This window comes from Podarcis bocagei (genome assembly GCF_964188305.1).
Source record: "Podarcis bocagei genome assembly, chromosome: 7".
NCBI lineage: Eukaryota > Metazoa > Chordata > Lepidosauria > Squamata > Lacertidae > Podarcis > Podarcis bocagei.
In genome coordinates, this window is record NC_138132.1 from 59,406,769 (window position 1) to 59,425,844 (window position 19,076).

The window sequence follows — 19,076 nt, forward strand, 5'->3', positions numbered from 1 at the left end:
ACATCCATTAGGGTGATTGTTATGGGTAAACATTTTCTCTGAATATAATATGATTTTACACTGCAAAAAGGAAATTAGTCCCAACAAAACAAAACAAGGTAATTTACCAATCAACTGGGATCTAAATATCCCAATAATACAAAATGAAGTAATAAGCAATTTTATTACACAAATATTGCACTTTTATATCACAAATATAAAACAGTTAAAAACATAACCTGAAATTATTCAACTCAATAAAACAATCCCAAATGCTTTTTGACTTTATGGTCTTCCTCAGTGATCCTAAGGTGAGGGATATGCATCTACATCTACATATACATGTACATATACATATACATATACAGAGAGATAATTCAGCTTTTTGCTTTCCAGCTTCTACTGTACAAGTTGCAGCTACGGAATGGCAATATATTAAAACACACAATATAGATATTTGCAAATTTCACACATTATACACCTAGAGAGAGCATGTGTGTATGTATGTATACAAATATGTGAGCATGTGTATATAAGGTGGGTCACTTTTAGACATATGTGCTATTACTTTTGGCTTATGTATATATATTACTCAACTCTAAAACTCTATATAATATAAACAATTCCAAACAAACATAACCTGAAATTACTCAACTCTAAAATAAACTCAGACACATTTTGGTCTTAGGGTCATCCTCGTGGGTCATCTGTGTTATATATATATATTTGTGATATAAAATCATTTTTTAATACCAGTTTTATATTACTACATTTTGTACCATTTAGACCCCCAATTTGTTGGGAATCACCTGAAACTAGATTGTACACAATTCAGGAACTACTGCTGCTTTGTTGCATCCTTGGGTTAAAAGTCTCCATAGAAATTATTTACTTTCCTATGGCCTAGTGAAAAGCCCAAATACCTGGTTGCAGTGGGTCTTCAATATACAACATTGATGGTCTATAGCCATCTAACATATTCTTTTGCACTTCATCCTTAGCCACATATGAGCCACCGTCCTTTATTCGGATTCCTGTTTTCAGGTAATTGAAATGACGCCCATATAATTCAAAAAATTCTATTAAAAGGACACCGTAGTTGGCGTTGGGGGTACAAGCATCTTCTCTGGGATGTAGCTATTGGGGGGGGGGGAACAAAAACAAAAAATGATTTTAAAAAATCTCCAGATTCCTTTACAATCCATGTAAACACTAAAATCAATAGTGAAATTAAAGAATCAACCAATTTAATAGCTGGCTCAGGGGACAAAACACAAAAAGATTTGCACATATCCCATCACTCAATTATTTCCAATGCAAAATGCCCCAAGCCTTCCACTCAGACTCTGTGGGTGTCTGGGCAAGTCATTACCTTACTCTGCCCCCTGCCCCAAATATATAAAATAGAAAATAAATGATCAACCTTCACAGGATTCTTCTTAAGGAGGATTGAAAAGGAAAGTTGCAACATACACACTTAACACACGAAAAAGACCTAACCAGATTGTGAGCGAAGCACACTGAATAGTGAGTGAGCTGAAGCTGGGACCTGGGATATGCAAAACCAGACTAAAACACGTGTCAATATTCTACATATCTGGACAGGCTTGCCTAAACAAAAACAAGCAGGCATGCTGAAAGGAGTGCAGTGAAGACACCTGCCGGATGTCAATAGGTAGGGAGTTCCAAATTGTTAAGCGTTGCCACAATAAAAGATCAATTTCTAACAAAATGCAGAACAAGAATTATGTAGCACCCGTAACAGTGGCAGTTCAGCAGATCAAAGCAGCTGAATGGGCGTATCTGGGGTGAGGCTACCTCACCACATTGTTCTGATGTTATCACACTGATCTTCCTCCTCTGTCTTCTTCCCTCCACACCCTTTCTTTTATGTGTCTTTGCCTTTTTAGTTTGCAGATAAAAATATCCCCAAAACATCTGGCAGAAATGGTACTAAATAATTCAAAGCAAATAATTAGTTTAAACAAGTGAATGTTTTAGAACTGCTATTACTAGAGCAGTGCTCATTCCACTTCAGAGCTATTCTGCTACCCCCTAAAAATTTAACTGCAGTACTAGTTAGCATACTAAGTTCCATTATATGCAATTTTATAGTAATTATTTTATTACAGCCAATGGGTGGACTACAATGTTGTGTACCCTAAAGTGATATTACACTTAAAAGAAGGGAAAGGCCATTCATGACCTAGCATATAATAATTCCTCCCAACTTACCTGGAGAAAACTGACGGCCATTAAAAAAAGACTATAAGATCCAATTCCACCTGTGAACACTTCATTCAGGTCCCTCTGCAACAAGAACTGTTTCAATACTAAAACTAGATAGGGCAATACAGGATATTTCTGTGGGAGAAAAAGGAGATGGGAATTAGACTTCCATTTACAGTGGTACCTCAGGTTACAGACACTTCAGGTTACAGACGCTTCAGGTTACAGATGCTTCAGGTTACAGACTCCACTAACCCAGAAATAGTACCTCGGATTAAGAACTTTGCTTCAGGATGAGAACAGAAATCATGCTCCGGCGGCGCGGCAGCAGCGGGAGGCCCCATTAGCTAAAGTGGTACCTCAGGTTAAGAACAGTTTCAGGTTAAGAACGGACCTCTGGAATGAATTAAGTTCTTAACACGAGTTACCACTGTATTCCACAAAGAATATGGGTCTGTGATCTCAGCAGATATTGATAGCTTAATAAGTGAACTGTGACTCATACCTTGCAAGAGAAAAAGGCCCTGCCAATTTATTTGCTGATTTGCTACTTGCTGAAACAACAGATAATGGACTAGCATGACTAGTGGACAAGCCTGTATGGTTCGTTTTCTAGATTCCTTCTCACACTGAACTTTAACTTCCAGTTTGCTGACAAAATGTGAAATCAGCCTTCATACTTATTGCCCTAAGCCACCTTACAGGCACTCTCAGACACACTATAAAAGGTACAACCTGTTGTCTGTCTAATAACAAACAAAACTCCTCTGGAAACTCATCCAATGCTAAAGGTATAAGAGCTTTCTACACTGGAAATAGTATGAAATACCAAACACGTGCATTAATTGTACAATCAAATTTGGTAATAAATAATAATATAACCTGGAAGACTGCTCAAAAAGTCTACTTTAACTGGGGAAGAGACACAGACAGGTCCACACATATCCTCTGGTGCCATCTAGTGATATAACAATTAAAAACAAGGAGCAACACCATTCAGGCTCAGGTGTTCTGTCTTGGGAGACAATGGAGTGTGCCTCCGGGGTTGAAGTCAAACCGCTGCGTTAGCAGCACCGGAGTGACCTCCCCAGGACGCAAGCTTGAGCAGTGCGTAAGGAGGTGCTAGGCAGCCCAGATGATAAGAAGCCCCTCTCAGCCTTGCTGATGTGGTCCAAATGAAAGCAGAGCAATACATTTGGCACCAGCTTAGCTGCATGTGTTGCTGGAAGGAGGCGTACAAGGCGCCATTTAAACGTCTTAGGGACTCTACTCCAGATTTGTGTAGGGTCTACTCCTTGGCATTTTCTTCTCCTGAAGATATCCCACAAGGCAGTGGAGGTTTAGGATCAGAGCTGTCCTTCTCCTAGATGGGCTACCTTCCCAGGCTGACAAGCCCCACCTGCCCCTCTCGTAGGACTCTACTACCCTTCTTACTGGCCCCAGAGTGCTAAGGACCACTTTGGCAAACAAAAAGCTAACACTTCCATTTCTATTCTTTTGTGAATAGCCTTGGCATGCAGGCAGGTTCAGCTTGGTTGTAGTTGCAGGACTGCCTGCCCCTTTTGCCACTTGAGGCGAAACAGAAATGTTCCACCTCCTGCCCCCTGCTGCTGCCACTCCGCCCATCCCACCACTTCTTTGCTGTCAGAATGCCCCCCTCTTACCAAAACTCATTGAGATGAGGGGGTGTTTCCCAGGGTGGGGAAGACAAGCAGCAATGTCATGCACCAGGACGCCTCCCTCTTCCCAAAACTGTGCTGGGGGTGTGTGTGTTCCGGTGGCAGCAAAAAGGCTGGGGTGGATGGGGTGCAACTGCTTGAGCTTTTGCCGTCTGAGGTGGCTGCTTCACCCCGCCTCATGGTCTGACCTCAGGACCACCATCCTTTCCTTACAACTTCTCACAGGCTCTGATTAAGTCCATTTCCCATTTTAAGGCTTCTTTTTCACCAGAATACAGATCACACTGTACCAGAGAGCTCTCAAACAATCAGGAGAAGCTTTTGGGAGACAACACAATGTAGGAAGGCCTGGAGAAAGGCAGGCAGATTGCAAGAGCTTTTACTAGAGCAAATCTACCATTGTAGATACCCTATATAAATGCTTTGGCCCTCTCAATTGTTTCATTGTTTTCACTTTTTTAAACACGGTTGGCATGAGGTTTTCTAGCAGCATCCTTCTCCAACCTGATGCTCTCCAGATTTTATTGGACTGCACAGTTTCATCTATGCCAACCACTGGCCAGGCTTGCTGAGACTGATGGGGGGAAAGGAGTCCAACAACATATGGAGACCATCAGAAATACAATGTATTTTTAAAGAAATTGAGAGGAGAAACAACTTGAATTTTCAAGAACGTGCCTCAAATCTGTTGCCTACACCTCTTGAAGCTTAGCCGTGGCCTCAGCTACACTGGCAAAGAAAAAGCACTTTATACGTGTTGTTTATCCATTCTAACACTGACACCAGAAGGCGCTGTGGAGTTCTGATTTTGCTCACCCGATTTCTCATACAAAGTTTGCAGCGCGTTTTACTGAAACGCTTCTTTGATGTGTCTAGATCCAGCCCATGTTTCCATGCATCAACTAACCTTGATAAAATCTCTGATGAGAAGAGCAGCTTTTACCCCATTCTGTACATTAAAACTGATATCAACCTTTACTTCAGTGAAGGAATCAGTCAGTTTAATTATAGGGACCTGAGGAAAAAGCAAAACAACACATTTATCTCAAAGAGAGAACTCTCTTTCTCCTATACGCTTAGTGTTAGACAAGGACAGCACACACTTAAAATTAAAACAAAACAATCTTCACAGAGCTCAGCCTTTTGCTACATACAAGAGGTCCTTTATACAACCATGGGGGGATGCAATAGTACTCCAATCACAAAGCAGTTGCTTTTCAGTCATGAACAGGCAGCAGGGGGAGATAGGAGGCCACAGAATAAAGCTATTCTTCACATAAGGCCTGACATAAGAAGCAAGCCATTCACATCCCAGAGGTGCTTCTCATGTTACTTCAGAAAGAAAATGTGGCTTTATCATCAGGAGCTGAATTCACATGTAAGGATTCGAGGAAATATCATTGAAAAAAGCAATAGCAACTAGACTCAAATTCATAGCGCTAAAGTACCGTATTTTTCGCCCTATAGGACGCACTTTTCCCCCTCCAAAAATGAAGGGAAAATGTGTGTGCGTCCTATGGGGCGAATGCAGGCTTTCGCTGAAGCCTGGAGAGCGAGAGGGGTCGGTGCGCACCGACCCTTTTCGCTCTCCAGGCTTCGCGCAGCTCTCCGCAAGCGGTGGGAGCCCGGCGCTGGGCTTCCACGGCTTGCGGAGAGCTGCCTGTTCTGGGGGCTGGGGTCGGGGGAAGCTCGGGCTTCCCCCGCCCCAGCCCCGCGCCTGGGGGGGGAAATAATTTCCCCCCCTTTATTTCCCCCCCAAAAAACTAGGTGCGCCTTACGGGCCGGTGCGTCCTATGGGGTGAAAAATACGGTACATCAAGGATTTGAAATTCATCTCTAATTTTTTTTAAAGTCTAGATTATTTGGCTGTTTACTGAGACCAGAATGCAACAACACTTGTGACCAGAGGCTTGAGGATGCCCTTTGAAACCAGACTTTTCTTTGAACTGCAGACCACCAACGACAATAACCCCCAATGCGGTGTTCTCAAACTGGTTTTGGCAGTCCTTTTGCTGTGCAGAATGATGTGTTTGTTGGGAAATGCAAACCCAAAGCTCCTTTGGGCATGCACAACCAGTTGTGTGGTTCTCTGGATTCTGGCGCAAGAACAGCAATAAAACAAGGAAGGCTTCTTTTAAAAGGATGCTGCAAATTGTCCCACTGGCAACATTTGCAGTAACTGTGTGCCCACAAAAAAAGATTCATGGTTTGTGTTCTTCAGCCTCCCCCATAGTTGTTTTGCTGAGGATGAGAACCTTCCTTACCAAGCCCATTCTTACTCTATTGCCCCTTCCTCAATCTTCTGGCCTTATTTGCATGTGTGAGGACCCACTTCTAATAGATACAGAGAATTTAAAAAGCAACAGCAATCAACAATAATTTACTGATACGGCTTGCAACTTTCAGAGATCAAGGGCAGCTGTACAGTACAAAGTTCCTTTGGTGCATTTCTTTTTTCTTTTACCAATTTTAGTAAAGCAGAGAGAGAGAGAGAGAGAGAGAGAGAGAGAGAGAGAGGGAGAGAACTTACAGTTGCTTTGTCCAAAACCTTTACTGAACCTTCATCTGCCACGTTGTGTTTCCTGAGAGCCTCTTCCAGGGTCCAAAGCGGCAGCGTCTCCCATTTCCCAAACACAACTAAGTCTATATCACTGAAATTAAGAGGCAGCAATTAAGAGGCGGGAAACACACTATGACTCCCTGAACCACAGCCTTCACTGTTACCATTAAAATACCAGGCTGAGTACATCCTACCTACCTGAGCTTTTAACTCACACCCATGGCTTTTAATGGTTTCATTTTGCTACTTCTACTCTGTGTTTATTCTTTTCTGACACCGCTGTCATTGTTTGTTTTTGGAATTTATTATTATTGTGATTTTTACTTTGTCTATTTACTTTTTATTTACTTCATACTCTATGAAGTAAATTCAGAAAGACCTTTCTTTTTAATCACAGAACTGTGATTAAATTTGACACAAAGCTTTTCTAGGGCAGGGATCTAAAATCCTGTTCATGCCATGTATTTCTGAAGTGAACAGAAGTGACTCAAAGCCCTTTTCTTGGCAGTGAGAGTTCAAGAAACAGCACTCTATGGCCACCTCCTAATATACAAACTAATATCCCTGGCAGTTTGGTGGCTTATGGCTCTGAAGTCCCCAAGTCTCTCAGGCAAATATCTCCCAGCTCACAGGTTATGGTGAAATTTGTAGGAACAGAGTGTTTCTCAGCTGCAGGATCCAAGATAGGGTGGGGCGGGAAACACACTATGACTCCCTGAACCACAGCCACAGAGGCGATATAACTAAATGCGAAGGAAATGTACAAAATCATAACCACAGCAAAGGCACAGGATGACACAAATAGCTCCAACCCACCCCATGTGCCATCTTACAGAATCTGGGAGCAAGTACCTGAAATACCATCATTACCCAAGTGAACCTTCTGGGGTCATTCTCCAAATTCCCTTGTCTTCAGATATAAAGCGAGTATCAATTGCAGGAAAGGGCCCTTTCTATGGCAGCTTCCCATCTTTGGAATTCCCTCCGCGGGAGCTTTGCCTGGAGCCTTCACTGTTACCATTAAAATACCAGGCTGAGTACATCCTACCTACCTGAGCTTTTAACTCACACCCATGGCTTTTAATGGTTTCATTTTGCTACTTCTACTCTGTGTTTATTCTTTTCTGACACCGCTGTCATTGTTTGTTTTTGGAATTTATTATTATTGTGATTTTTAACTTTAAACCGCCCCAAGGAGTTTTACGATTGAAATGTGGGTTAGAAGCATCTATAAATCAGTTAATCCTCCAGCTTAAATGCATCACCAGCCCGGTGTTAGAACACAGTAGGTGGCCAGGTAGGTAAGCAGGTAGGTATTTTATTGCACAGCATCATCTAGGTCAAATACTAAATGACAGTTCAAGCAGCTGTATCTACTCAGGGCATTGCCTGACACAAGCTGCCCTGTGGAAAGGAGTGAGAGACAGTAAGGGAGGCATGCAAATATACCAACCAATGCCTACTCCAAGTAGACTGTCCCTTCTCCTCTCCACAGGATCACAAAATGTCTTGCTGAAATGAACAGGAGATTGAGGGAACTAGACAAAAGATAAACCAGGTGTCTGACCCAGCTAGACTCTCTTCTCCTGGATTCTGATGAGCTTCAATAAATCTTACTGCGGTTTTATTATTGTATTCTGACTGTACTTGCAAGTCACATTGGCCAGATTTCCTCTGGTAAAGGTTGGAAATACATAATTAGAAACAATAATTTATAAATGTGCAGGACTATCTTCTGTCAACAGCCAGGTCAGGAAAGGGAAAGTGATGTTGACAGCGACTTTGACTCCCTTGAACTTCAAATTTGCTTTCCGGTGAAATTATATAACTTTTCATCTCCATAACATCAAAACAGCTGTTATGCAATTTCAGTATGACTTACAAGTTAAATATAAGCAGGGAAGGGAAAATGTGATATTCAGTGTAAGAATAAGGGGCAATTAAAGACTACTAACCTAGTAGGTAAATATAAACCAGTCTTAAAACTTCCAAATATCTGTACCTGGAAAAAAGCATGAAAGTAGGAAGTTAAAATCCTTCACCAAAAACATATGGAGAAAATATTAACATTGAATGTGGCTGCCCTCAACTGGCAGACTTTGGAAAGGCTTGAAGAATAATATAGGACATGAGTTTGAACTCTGAATATTCAAACCATAGCAGCTGATTTCTAATTCTAAAAAGTCATGTTATTAAGTAGGCACATTAACAAAATTATTTCAAAACTAGATAACTGTTATATTCCAAATACCACTTGAATGGTAATGATTGAGATCAGTGACACTATACTCAATTTTTAAAACTTACAAACCCTTACAAAAATAACTGAAAGTGGAGGGGGAAATAAACTGCTCCTATTGATGCCTTTACAACTCAAAACCTAGTTTCTGTTTATGGCCCCATCTGCACTATACATTTAAAGCAGTGTCATACCACTTTAAGCAGTCATTGCTTGCCTCACAATCCTTGGAACTGTGGTTGGGTGAAGGTGCCATGAGCTGTTAGCGCTCCAATTCCCTCAATTTCCTTGGGAAGAGTCACTGGTTGTTAAATCACTCTGAGAACTGGGACTCTTGGAAGGTGAAAGTATCACCTAACACGTCTCAGTGCCCTTATCAAACTACATTTCCTAGGATTATTTGGTTTAAACTGGTATGATACTGCTTTAGATAGCATAGATGGGGCCCATATTAAGAAAAAGTCAGCTCTCAACCACACTTGGAAAATGAGATGAGTATAGCTTTATCCATTCCCCCCAGACTGGACAAATGGGAAGAAGCCAAAGCTCAGTGAGAGCATCTGCTTTGCATGAAGGAGGTTCCAGGTTCAATTAAATAAAAATATCAGGTGCCTGAGAGCTGGCACCTGGTGCCACCTACAATTGACAAAACTGAGGTAGGCAAATAGTCTGATCAGGTTATGCCAGCCTTCTACAATGTACCTACTGCCATCTATTTGTAAGAACATTCTGAAATTCAATTATATCCTTCACGTGCCATAATTTAGAAGCTCTCTTCAAACAGATTGGCTAGCTAGACATTTTGTGTCATCATCATGCTGAGCTGTGCAGAACAGAGAAAACACAGTCACCACACACACACACACACACACACACACACACACACAGTGTGAAAACAGCTCCAGCACAAACACATCACAGTAACTGCAGGTTCTCCAAACTACAATTTAGATCAAGAAGATGTGCACTTTGGGGAAGGCCGCAGCAGCACACAAGTTTTTCTGCAGAACCTGAAGTAACCTTCAGGATTATTTTGAACCCAGTGGTTTTCGGGATCCAAACAGCCAATCGTATGTCCCACCCCTTTCCCGCAGGATTTGTAAAGCATATTCAACCTTTATTTTTAAGAAGGAGCACAGCATTTGCCAAATCAACTTATGAAGCTTCCTTCTACTGAAACAGACAAAGCAAGCCAGGATCCATCCATCTTGCACAACTCCCTCAGATTGTCTATTCTGATTGGCAGTGGCTCTCTTGGATTTTAGGCAATGAGAAATATTTTACCTTCTACCAGATTCTTGCTACTGGAGGCATCAAGGATTGAACCACGGGCCTCCTCCATGCAAAACATGACCTGAACCACTGAGCTTTGGCTCCTCCGGTCAGTTTTCAGAGGCCAAACTCTTTCCTCCAGCAGGTTTTCCTGTACTGAACTTTCACACACTCTTATCGTAATTACGCAATACACAATGTGAAGTCAATGTGGTCAAAACAACACAAGGTTTTATCTGAGAGAGCTAATTCTGCTCAGCTTTGAGGACCCTGGGCCACCTTATAATCAAAACTCTCTTTCAATGGAACCAGCTATATAGAAATGATCAGTGATAAGACTGATCCTGGACTTACTGTAAATACTAGTGTGCAGAGATTAGAAATCCCTTTAAGTTATGAGGACTCTGTGATGCAAATCAAGGCATAACTCTAGCTGCGCGCCTGATCCAAGGCTCCTTGGTGGACATGGGAGAGTCACTGTGATAGGTGCCGAAAGATTCTTGGCATGTGCACACCCTCCTAGCCACCCCACATTTAATAACAGTGTTTGTAAGCATGCGCCAGGCTTCCTATGCAGGAAACTGCATGGCGTCATGCTAAGGACGATTTAGAGTTTTAAAATGCGATGGTGTACTGTTTGTTCTTTTTAACAAGGTTTACTTTCTTTTTCAAAACCAATCTAACATGTTTCCTCTTCATGTCAGCTGTGCTGTCGTCCCAACCCCTGGATAATTAAAGCCTCTCTCAGCCACTCTTATGGTGGAGCCCGGCTGATGCCAAGAACAGTTCTCACTTACTAGGAATGTTTCCGTCTAAGCACATTCCCTGGAGCAATAGAGCAAATGACACAATTGCTGGCTTCTATAAATAAAGGCATAGTTTTAATAAATGCTTGCTTAATGCCATCGATCCCGTTTTATCTTTTTTCTTGAACACACCGAGTGTACGCAAACTCCTGAAAGAAAGAAAGAAATCCTCTTCCCTAAAAAGGAGGCAGGGTTCAAGAGCTTTCTATGAATTGTGCAGCCACAGGAAATATTTCTATGGAATATCAGACTGCAGTGTTTTCATTTCAACCCAGATGTGGATGGCAAGTATGACTGGATCAGGTTAACAGGAAAAGTATGGATTTAGGAATGAGTAGAGGGAAGGGGCAGGCAGGTTTTGTACAGGTGCTCTTCCTGCCAGCGAAGATGGCTTGTCTGTTAAGCCAGTAAGCAACTAAATGAATTTCTCAACCAGCTTTCAGAGCATGCTTTCACTACCTTATGTAAAGGACATATTAAACAGTCCCCCAAGTTTTGCTTACATGTTACTCTTTTGCAAATCACTTAAGTCACAGAATATATGCAGCTACAGAATAAAACCCAAAGCTCATCATAGCCAAAATTCAACAGCTTGTTTGTTTTACAATTATTTGGGGGCATATCTATCTCTCTTCTCTTTACCTTTGCTCCCTTTCCTTCTACGCAGTTGCCTTGAAGGCAACTGCTGCATGCAAGTGGTGAAATGGAATGTAAGGGGTGATTGGCGGACCCACGACCCCTAGTACACAAAAACACCAGGCATCAGTCTTGCTGCTAAACTTTGGCTGCTGGAGCTTCCAATCTCCAGTGATATTCCATTCAGTACAGGAATTTGTTCTTTCTTCTAATATGCTCCTAACACACTGAGTCTGAGAATAAGTGCACAACAAATCATAACCTTAATATCAACTGAGGTTGAAATTGTTCATATTTGCCTCATTTACATATTTTTCATTCTAGGGCTTACATTTTCTAGATGTGGAATTGTGGATTGTTTTTTAGGGGGGAGGAACATCCCAATCATCAAGCAGACATAGAAATATTTAAAATAGTAAAGTACAACAGAATTTTGTTAACCTTACATCAGCATTGGGCCATAGACCCTTTATAACGTTTTCTATCCTATTCACCACCTCCATTCGCATTCTTTCTTCTTCAGGTCTGGGTGACATGTACTTGTAGAAATCAATGATTTCTTCATGAAGACTGAAAAAGAAGAGAGAGAGATGAGTTAGACTAATTACACAGTAATATGACTAAAATAAGAACAGTGTCTCAGTTGTAATCTTTAACACCAATCCTGTACATGCATACTTGAAAGTAAGTCCAACTGTGTTCAATGGGACTTGCATCCACATTACGTGTGCTTTGGATTACAGCCAAAGTCTGGTAAGGATAACAGTCTCAACCAATTTAAAATCACTTATAAGAGCAGACCTACAACTCATAAAGTGAAAAGGAAATGTACAAACTAGTGTTTGCCTCAAAATGCTCTGCTGAGGCGAAGTATTTGCAGAGATATACTGGCAGGCAGGATACTAGCAGGCAGGAGGGGCTCTTTTAATACTTTTGTCACCCTAAGATTCATCTCTGCAACTCCTTCCACTGGACAATGTTCATCTTATTTTTTTCAAGCTCTGAGATAAAAAGCAGACCGTGCAGGAGGTGTGGGTTGAAAGGAGGCAATCCTGGGGTTAACAGGTAACCCACAACTGCCCCTCATCCAGACATTCACACTTGGAAACCTATCTTCGCTGGGTAAGTGTAGTTGTGTATTTGGTCCCACAGATTTCAACAGGACTTCCTTCTGGTTTTTTTATTTAACCAGCTTTGCGTGCCACTAAATCATCAAAACATCTAAGCAGTTTACATAAAACATACCACACATTAAAAATACAAATAAAAATGGTAAAAATAAGCTGATCTACTCCCCACCCCCCAAAAAGTAAAAGCTTTTAGCACATGCCAAAAAACAATGCCGCAAAGGTGTCACCCCAGGTATCAATTCAGAGTTTCAGAGTATACGGGCAACCCCATACCAACTATCCAACCTTTATGACTGTTCAGACCAAGGCAGCCATTTCTTAGGCAAATGGCTTTTGAGGACCCTGCCTGATTCTTCCAGTAAGAAGTGTCATCCCTATGAGGAAAGCTCTGCTATCGACAACAGGTGAATAGCCATTTTTTATATCACATTTCTGAGCAGTAACTCAAAGCTTGACTATGTTCCAGGTAATTATACAAACTGTAGTTTGGAAATAAGTTAAATAAATATATGCCAGCTTTTACGCCTATTGCATGTCTGCAGGAACACTTTCCTGGAAAGGGTGTGATGAAAGGATTGAAGGAGAGGGAATGGGACCTACTCTAAATTTTGTGCCAGTGTAACATCAGTTGAACCCTCAAAATGTTTGCTGGACCACAGCTCCATCCTACCTGGCCATTGGCTATACAAGATGGGGCTAATGGGAGCTGGAATCCAACATTTGGAGGGTAAGAGGTTCCCCATCCCTGGTTTACTCTATACCCAATTATTAGCATTAAAAATTATGGAGAAGTTGAGTGTAAAGAGCATGGAAGTCACCCACATCAGGCTCTGGGATAAATATAAATGGTTAGCCACACACACACATCCAGAGATGCTGTAGCCACAGGATACAGAATGCAAAAAATTCTGGCCAAGTTAGTGTTGGTTGCTTTTTGTCTACTCCACAAGAACCCACAGTTCTCCCTTTCTCAAGCAAGAACTAGTGCATCTAACTGCTTCCTTTTGATGAAAAAGCAGACTTCTCTTGAGTTAACTAGCTATATTTATGGAATGTCTACAATGTTCTTCTAGGAGTTCTTTTCCTGAGTTAATTTTAAAAAGCACACAGGTTACATATCACATTGTTCAGAAAACAATTTTTTTTTCCTTTTTCACTATGTGGTCCACTTCATCATAAGTGAAAACATGCAAAGCTTTCCAAAAGTTTCAGAATCAAGAAAAAATGCAAATAAAAAGAGAAGCTTATAAGAAAAGTATTCTATTTTTTGAAAATGTTACAAGTCACCATGATACACAAACAATGGGAATTATCAAGATATGGAACTAAGCCAAAAAAAACCCCAAACCATTTAGAGTTTACTTGAGCAATTGTTTTATTAAAGGTGCTCCAATTGTCAAGTTTATGAGTTGCCAACTAAGCATCTGCACTAAGCATGGGCCCAGGCTCCCCACTTCACCCTACTCCTCCACCCTATATTGCAGTCAATGCAAGGCTTTTTTCAAGGCTGACTGAAGCATGGGGGACTTGGGGGGCGGGTCACAGCTGGGAAGGTGAGGGCTAACCATTTCCCCCTCCAGCTGTGACCCCCATGCCAAAAACATCCCATCCCAACTCCAAAAAGCCTTGTATTAAGAGACTCATTTCAGGTCTAATTCTAGCAGCAGAGGGATAATTTTAAAAGGTGACCAAGTTGCTCTCTCTCAGGCTCATCTACTTTCACAGGTAAATTGTGAAGCTGCAACGATCTACTCATAAAAATGAGAGGAAACAAATATAACGATATAATAAATAATATAACTGAACATCAATAAAATTCAATTGACTCAGGCCTATTTTACCATGATAGTTTTATTTGTAACTTCTTCACATGTAACACTAACCCAATGAACAAGTTTTCTAAATTTCCAAATACCAGCAGCCGTGCACAGATTAGAGCAGGGGTAGGCAGCCTTTGCAGATGCTCTCGACTCCAACTCCCATCAGCCACAGCCAGCTTCAATGGTCCAGCATAATGGAAGTTGTAGTCCAGCACATTTGGAGGGCACCAGGTTGTCTGCTCCTTGCTTAAAGCAATGAAATCTGCAGTTTGGGGGACATTTGTCAATATTAAAGCAGTTCAATGTGAGATTTGATACTTACAAAAGATTACCTCTTTAAGAACTGCTGTAATATATGTGTTAAGTTCCCCCAAACTGTAAATTTCATTGCTCTAGTCTGGGGTAGACAACCTGGATTTAACTACTTTTTTAAACTCAGTAAAGCTGGTTAGATAATTAACTGGCTTTCCTAAGTTAAAGTAGTTCAATCATCTTCATGTTTCAAAAGACAATAGGGCATCAAATGCAACCCCATATTCCAAACAAGAGTTATTATGGATTTCAGCAAGCCTTTATGGTGAAAACCAACCACAAAGTGTTAAAACCTATTTCTACTAACAACATCAGAAGAAGAGTGTAGAAGTGTGTTCCCAACAATAGAGTAAGTCTTCCTCTCTCCAAGGAAGCCCTAAAGTGACCATTTATGACAAGTCAGTTGGGTCTTCTGTCGTCCTTCAACATTCAGAACGCACAATCTGTAGGACAAACAACTATATCCTAGTTCAGTCATAAATACTTGGATTGATACATGGAGGAATGGAGATCCAATTAGCAGTTTCAATCAAGTTCCCCCCCTTCTCTTTTCAACTTCCACTTAATACTTCTCTGAGTACAAAACTAGCAGCCACTGATATAAACGGTTCTTTCAAGTATAGTAAGTACAACTCTTAATTCAGGAAACCTTGCTAAACAGTGCTGGTCAGAAATAACTAGCATTTTCTAGGGTATCTGCCAAAAATCAGTAAATTTTTCTCCGAATTTCAGTACCCTGAGAAACATACAAAATGCCTGAGAGCCACACTCTGCTCAGCTATAAAGATTCACCACACACACACACACACACACACACACAAACACAAAAGGTTGGCATTGAATGTTAATGCTAACATAGGAAATTTTGGCAAACACACAGGATTCACAACTGGCCAAAATGCCTGGATGTGTATTTTTCAAATGCATTTTTAGCTTTTGCTATAACCACTGGGTTGGGGACAAATGGGAAATTGTCTCCTTTATAATTTGTAGGCTTTAGTCAAATGTCTTAAGGTGTGGACTAAATATTTTGCAGGTGCCTAAAAATATGATGGTGACACCTATGAATCTGAATTTTTTTAATCTGAAGTTTTTAGGTTTTTTTACTACCTATGAACACAAACTGTATTTGAACAAAACAAACAAACAAAACCTTGAAGAATCCTGCATAGCAGCACTAATAGTTAATCTGAAATAGCCAGAAACATATGATTTTCAAACATGTCAATACACAACAGCAGTAAGAAGATTATTCTTTCAGCATTCAGTTTCTCCCAACTGATTAAAGTTCAAGTTGCTACTCATTAAACTTATTTCAGCCCAAGAATGCATGTTAGGGTAGAAAGCCATGTCTTGTGATTTTGCTTCTCTCCTAATTCTGGCAGATAGGTTCCTGTCTTTAAATAATTTATTCCACAATAGACATGGAGTATGGAGATTGCACTGGCAGCAAGTTTACTGACTGAAAGTCATCTTTTCAAAATGCAGATGGCCTATTACCCATGTCTGTTCATTTCAATGGGTCTACTCTAAGTAGGACTAGCACTGGGTGCCACTTATAGTTTCCAAAGTACATCTTTATATCCAAAGTTGAACACAGAAATGCTAATTCTAGCACAGCTCATAATGGGGACATGTGTATTTTAAAAAGACAACATAAAATACAATAAACTGACAGTCATTTAGCATGGTATACATTCCTCCAAACATGTCAAACTTGGCTAGATTATAGCAGGGGTGAAGAACCTGTGGTTCTCCAGATGTTGCTGCACACCACCCACAAAGGCAGAAAAATGAACTTCCTTTGGGGAGCAAACTAGTTTCCTATTGGACACTACAGTCATACCTCATGTTACGTTCTTTTAGGTTACGTCCTGCGGAGACCCGGAAGTACTGGAAAGGGTTACTTCCAGGTTTTGCTGCTCGTGCATGCGCAGAAGCGCAAAATGACGCCACAGGCATGCGCAGAAGCTGCGAATCGCAACCCGTGTGTGCGCAGATGCGCCGCTGCAGGTTGCGCTCTTTTCATGTTGAGAACAGGTCTCCGGAATGGATCCCGTTCGCAACCAGAAGTACCACTGTATTCTGCCTCAACACAAGGCAGTGCTGTATAACCCATGATGATGAGCTTCATCAATTACAGATAAGTTGCTGGATTCAGCCTCCACCTCACTTTTGTTGCAGGCACCACTACCCAGGCAGATGCTCTCGCAGGGGCCGCCTCAAAGATTACATTGCCCTTCACTCCTGACTACTGGTCATGCTGGCTAGGACTGATGGGAATCTTGAGGATTAGGGTGTTTTACTTCCTCAATCAGAACATCAAAATGTTTGGTGTGTTGTTGTTGTTTTAAAAAACTCCCTCAGTCTTGTTTTTAAAACTTACCAAAGATAAACATCCTAACATGTTGATCAAGTATTTTGGAAGCATTACCTCTTGCTAGAACAAAAAAGATACATTATCAGGAGATCTGCTACATCTCCTAGATACAGACACGAACTAGTGAACCTTTATTGTGAAACAATGTATTTTTAAAATGTAATTAATGCAATATTATAATTGAACAATGTTAACTAAGGTTTATGTAAATTTGGAGAATTCACCAAACAGTTCTTTCCTTTGCTGCCGCTGCTCTTGCTGTTTTTGAAACACTGGAGTCAGCCACCTCTTAATTTACCTTTTTTTAAAAAACAAAAAACCCAGCGATATATCTCAGTATGAAAGGTAGTTGGGCTATGGAGACAGCAGTGCTTGTCCTAGGCAACAATCTCTGACACTGATGGCTACTTGTGTTCCTTTTCCTGATCAGAGATGTCTGCCACAGAGGCACCCATTCAACAAGAACAGTGCCGCCAGTATTGCATGGACTGGAATCGTAGAGAAAACGGAAGAGTGGCACATTGTCTTAATTCTCAAGATTAATTTCAACAAAATTAAAATTCATCAGAAGGATTGAGCCTTTTTGATAAGAACAACATAGCAATCGTGCTTTCACATCTTCCCTCACCATGGTAAGTGGTCTGGCAAGAATGGTGAGCCCCCAGCTTTTCTCCCGAACTGTAGAGCTGCGTAATTTCAGCCCCAACAGGTGCATGGAGATATCCAGCCCCCTCCCAAGCTCCAAGCTTGGGAAGAAGGCCGGGGTCTTTTTGGATGGTGCATTGGTGAGGCACCTGGAGTGCACTGGCAGTGTAGAACCAAACCCTCTCCCCAATCACCCAGCAGGAAAGGGCAGCACTTGGTTGAACCATTGCATGGTTGAATGGCCAAGGTAGCAACGGTTATGCCTCTTTTTCCTCAAGAAAGGCAGGCAGGAAGCTTCTCCAGCTGCACAGTAGCCAAATCAGCAAGGTCTCTGGTTGCCTTTCCTGCAACAGAAAGGCAAGCAGACAGGAGGCAACCACGAGACCTCCGTGTATAGGGCGTTATAAAAATTCAATAAATAATAAAGTAATTATAATGGCTGCACAGCAGCTTCAACCAACAAGGGGATGTTGAGAGCTCCGAGCTCAGCCAGCAGCTGTGGAGCCCTGCTTGTAGGGTCATTTGCACCAACCCCAACTATTTCTGCTACCTCACTAATAATTCATTATAATTTAAGGTTTCCCTTTTTAAAAAAGAAAGAAACCTACATAAATAATATAATTCCAAGATGTTAAAAGTTCAAACACAAGTGTTCTAGAATACTTTCAGTATTACTTCATAAAAGATTCAGGTAGGTAGCCGTGTTGGTCTGATGCAGTTGAAATAAATAATAATAATAATAATAATAAATTGTCCAGTAGCACCTTAGAGGGGACGCGGGTGGCACTGTGGGTTAAACCACAGAGCCTAGGACTTGCCGATCAGAAGGTCAGCGATTCGAATCCCTGCGACGGGTGAGCTCCTGTTGCTCAGTCCCTGCTCCTGCCAACCTAGCAGTTTGACAGCATGTCAAAGTGCAAGTAGATAAATAGGTACCGCTCCAGCGGGAAGGTAAACGCCGTTTCCATGCACTGCTCTGGTTCGCCAGAAGCGGCTTAGTCATGCTGGCCACATGACCCGGAAGCTGTACGCCGGCCAATAAAGTGAGATGAGCGCCGCAACCCCAGAGTCGGCCATGACTGGACCTAATGGTCAGGGGTCCCTTTACCTTTAGCATCTTAGAGACCAACTGCTACTAGACAATTTATTTATTTATTTCAACTTCATAAAAGGTTCCCCAAGCTGCCTTTAGTGCAGTTTGCACAATAAATGTATTATTTCAAACTCAAAAGAGACGGCTGTAGAAAAGTAAGCGGCCTGCAAGTCATTTTGAAGGCAATGCTGGGTTTAAAGAATACTGAATATAAATGAATTCTGGAGCAATTTGTAAGAGTTTCTTACAAAGCCTTTAGCTAGTTATTATCATTACATGAAAGACTCACTGAAGGC

At 41.4% G+C, this 19,076-nt stretch overlaps 1 protein-coding gene across 2 annotated transcripts in view; it reads right to left on the minus strand.

Moving 5' to 3' along the window:
- TENT4B (terminal nucleotidyltransferase 4B) overlaps positions 1 to 19,076 on the minus strand; it is a 55,145-nt gene that overhangs the window by 10,026 nt on the left and 26,043 nt on the right. For both annotated transcript variants that reach the window (XM_081201166.1, XM_081201165.1), the window contains exons 2-7: positions 11,847 to 11,970; positions 8,403 to 8,449; positions 6,418 to 6,538; positions 4,795 to 4,902; positions 2,215 to 2,343; positions 903 to 1,116 (exon numbers count right to left, since the gene is read on the minus strand). In XM_081201166.1, the coding sequence (XP_081057292.1) occupies positions 903 to 1,116; positions 2,215 to 2,343; positions 4,795 to 4,902; positions 6,418 to 6,538; positions 8,403 to 8,449; positions 11,847 to 11,970 (743 nt within the window). The remainder of the gene's footprint in view (positions 1 to 902; positions 1,117 to 2,214; positions 2,344 to 4,794; positions 4,903 to 6,417; positions 6,539 to 8,402; positions 8,450 to 11,846; positions 11,971 to 19,076) is intronic.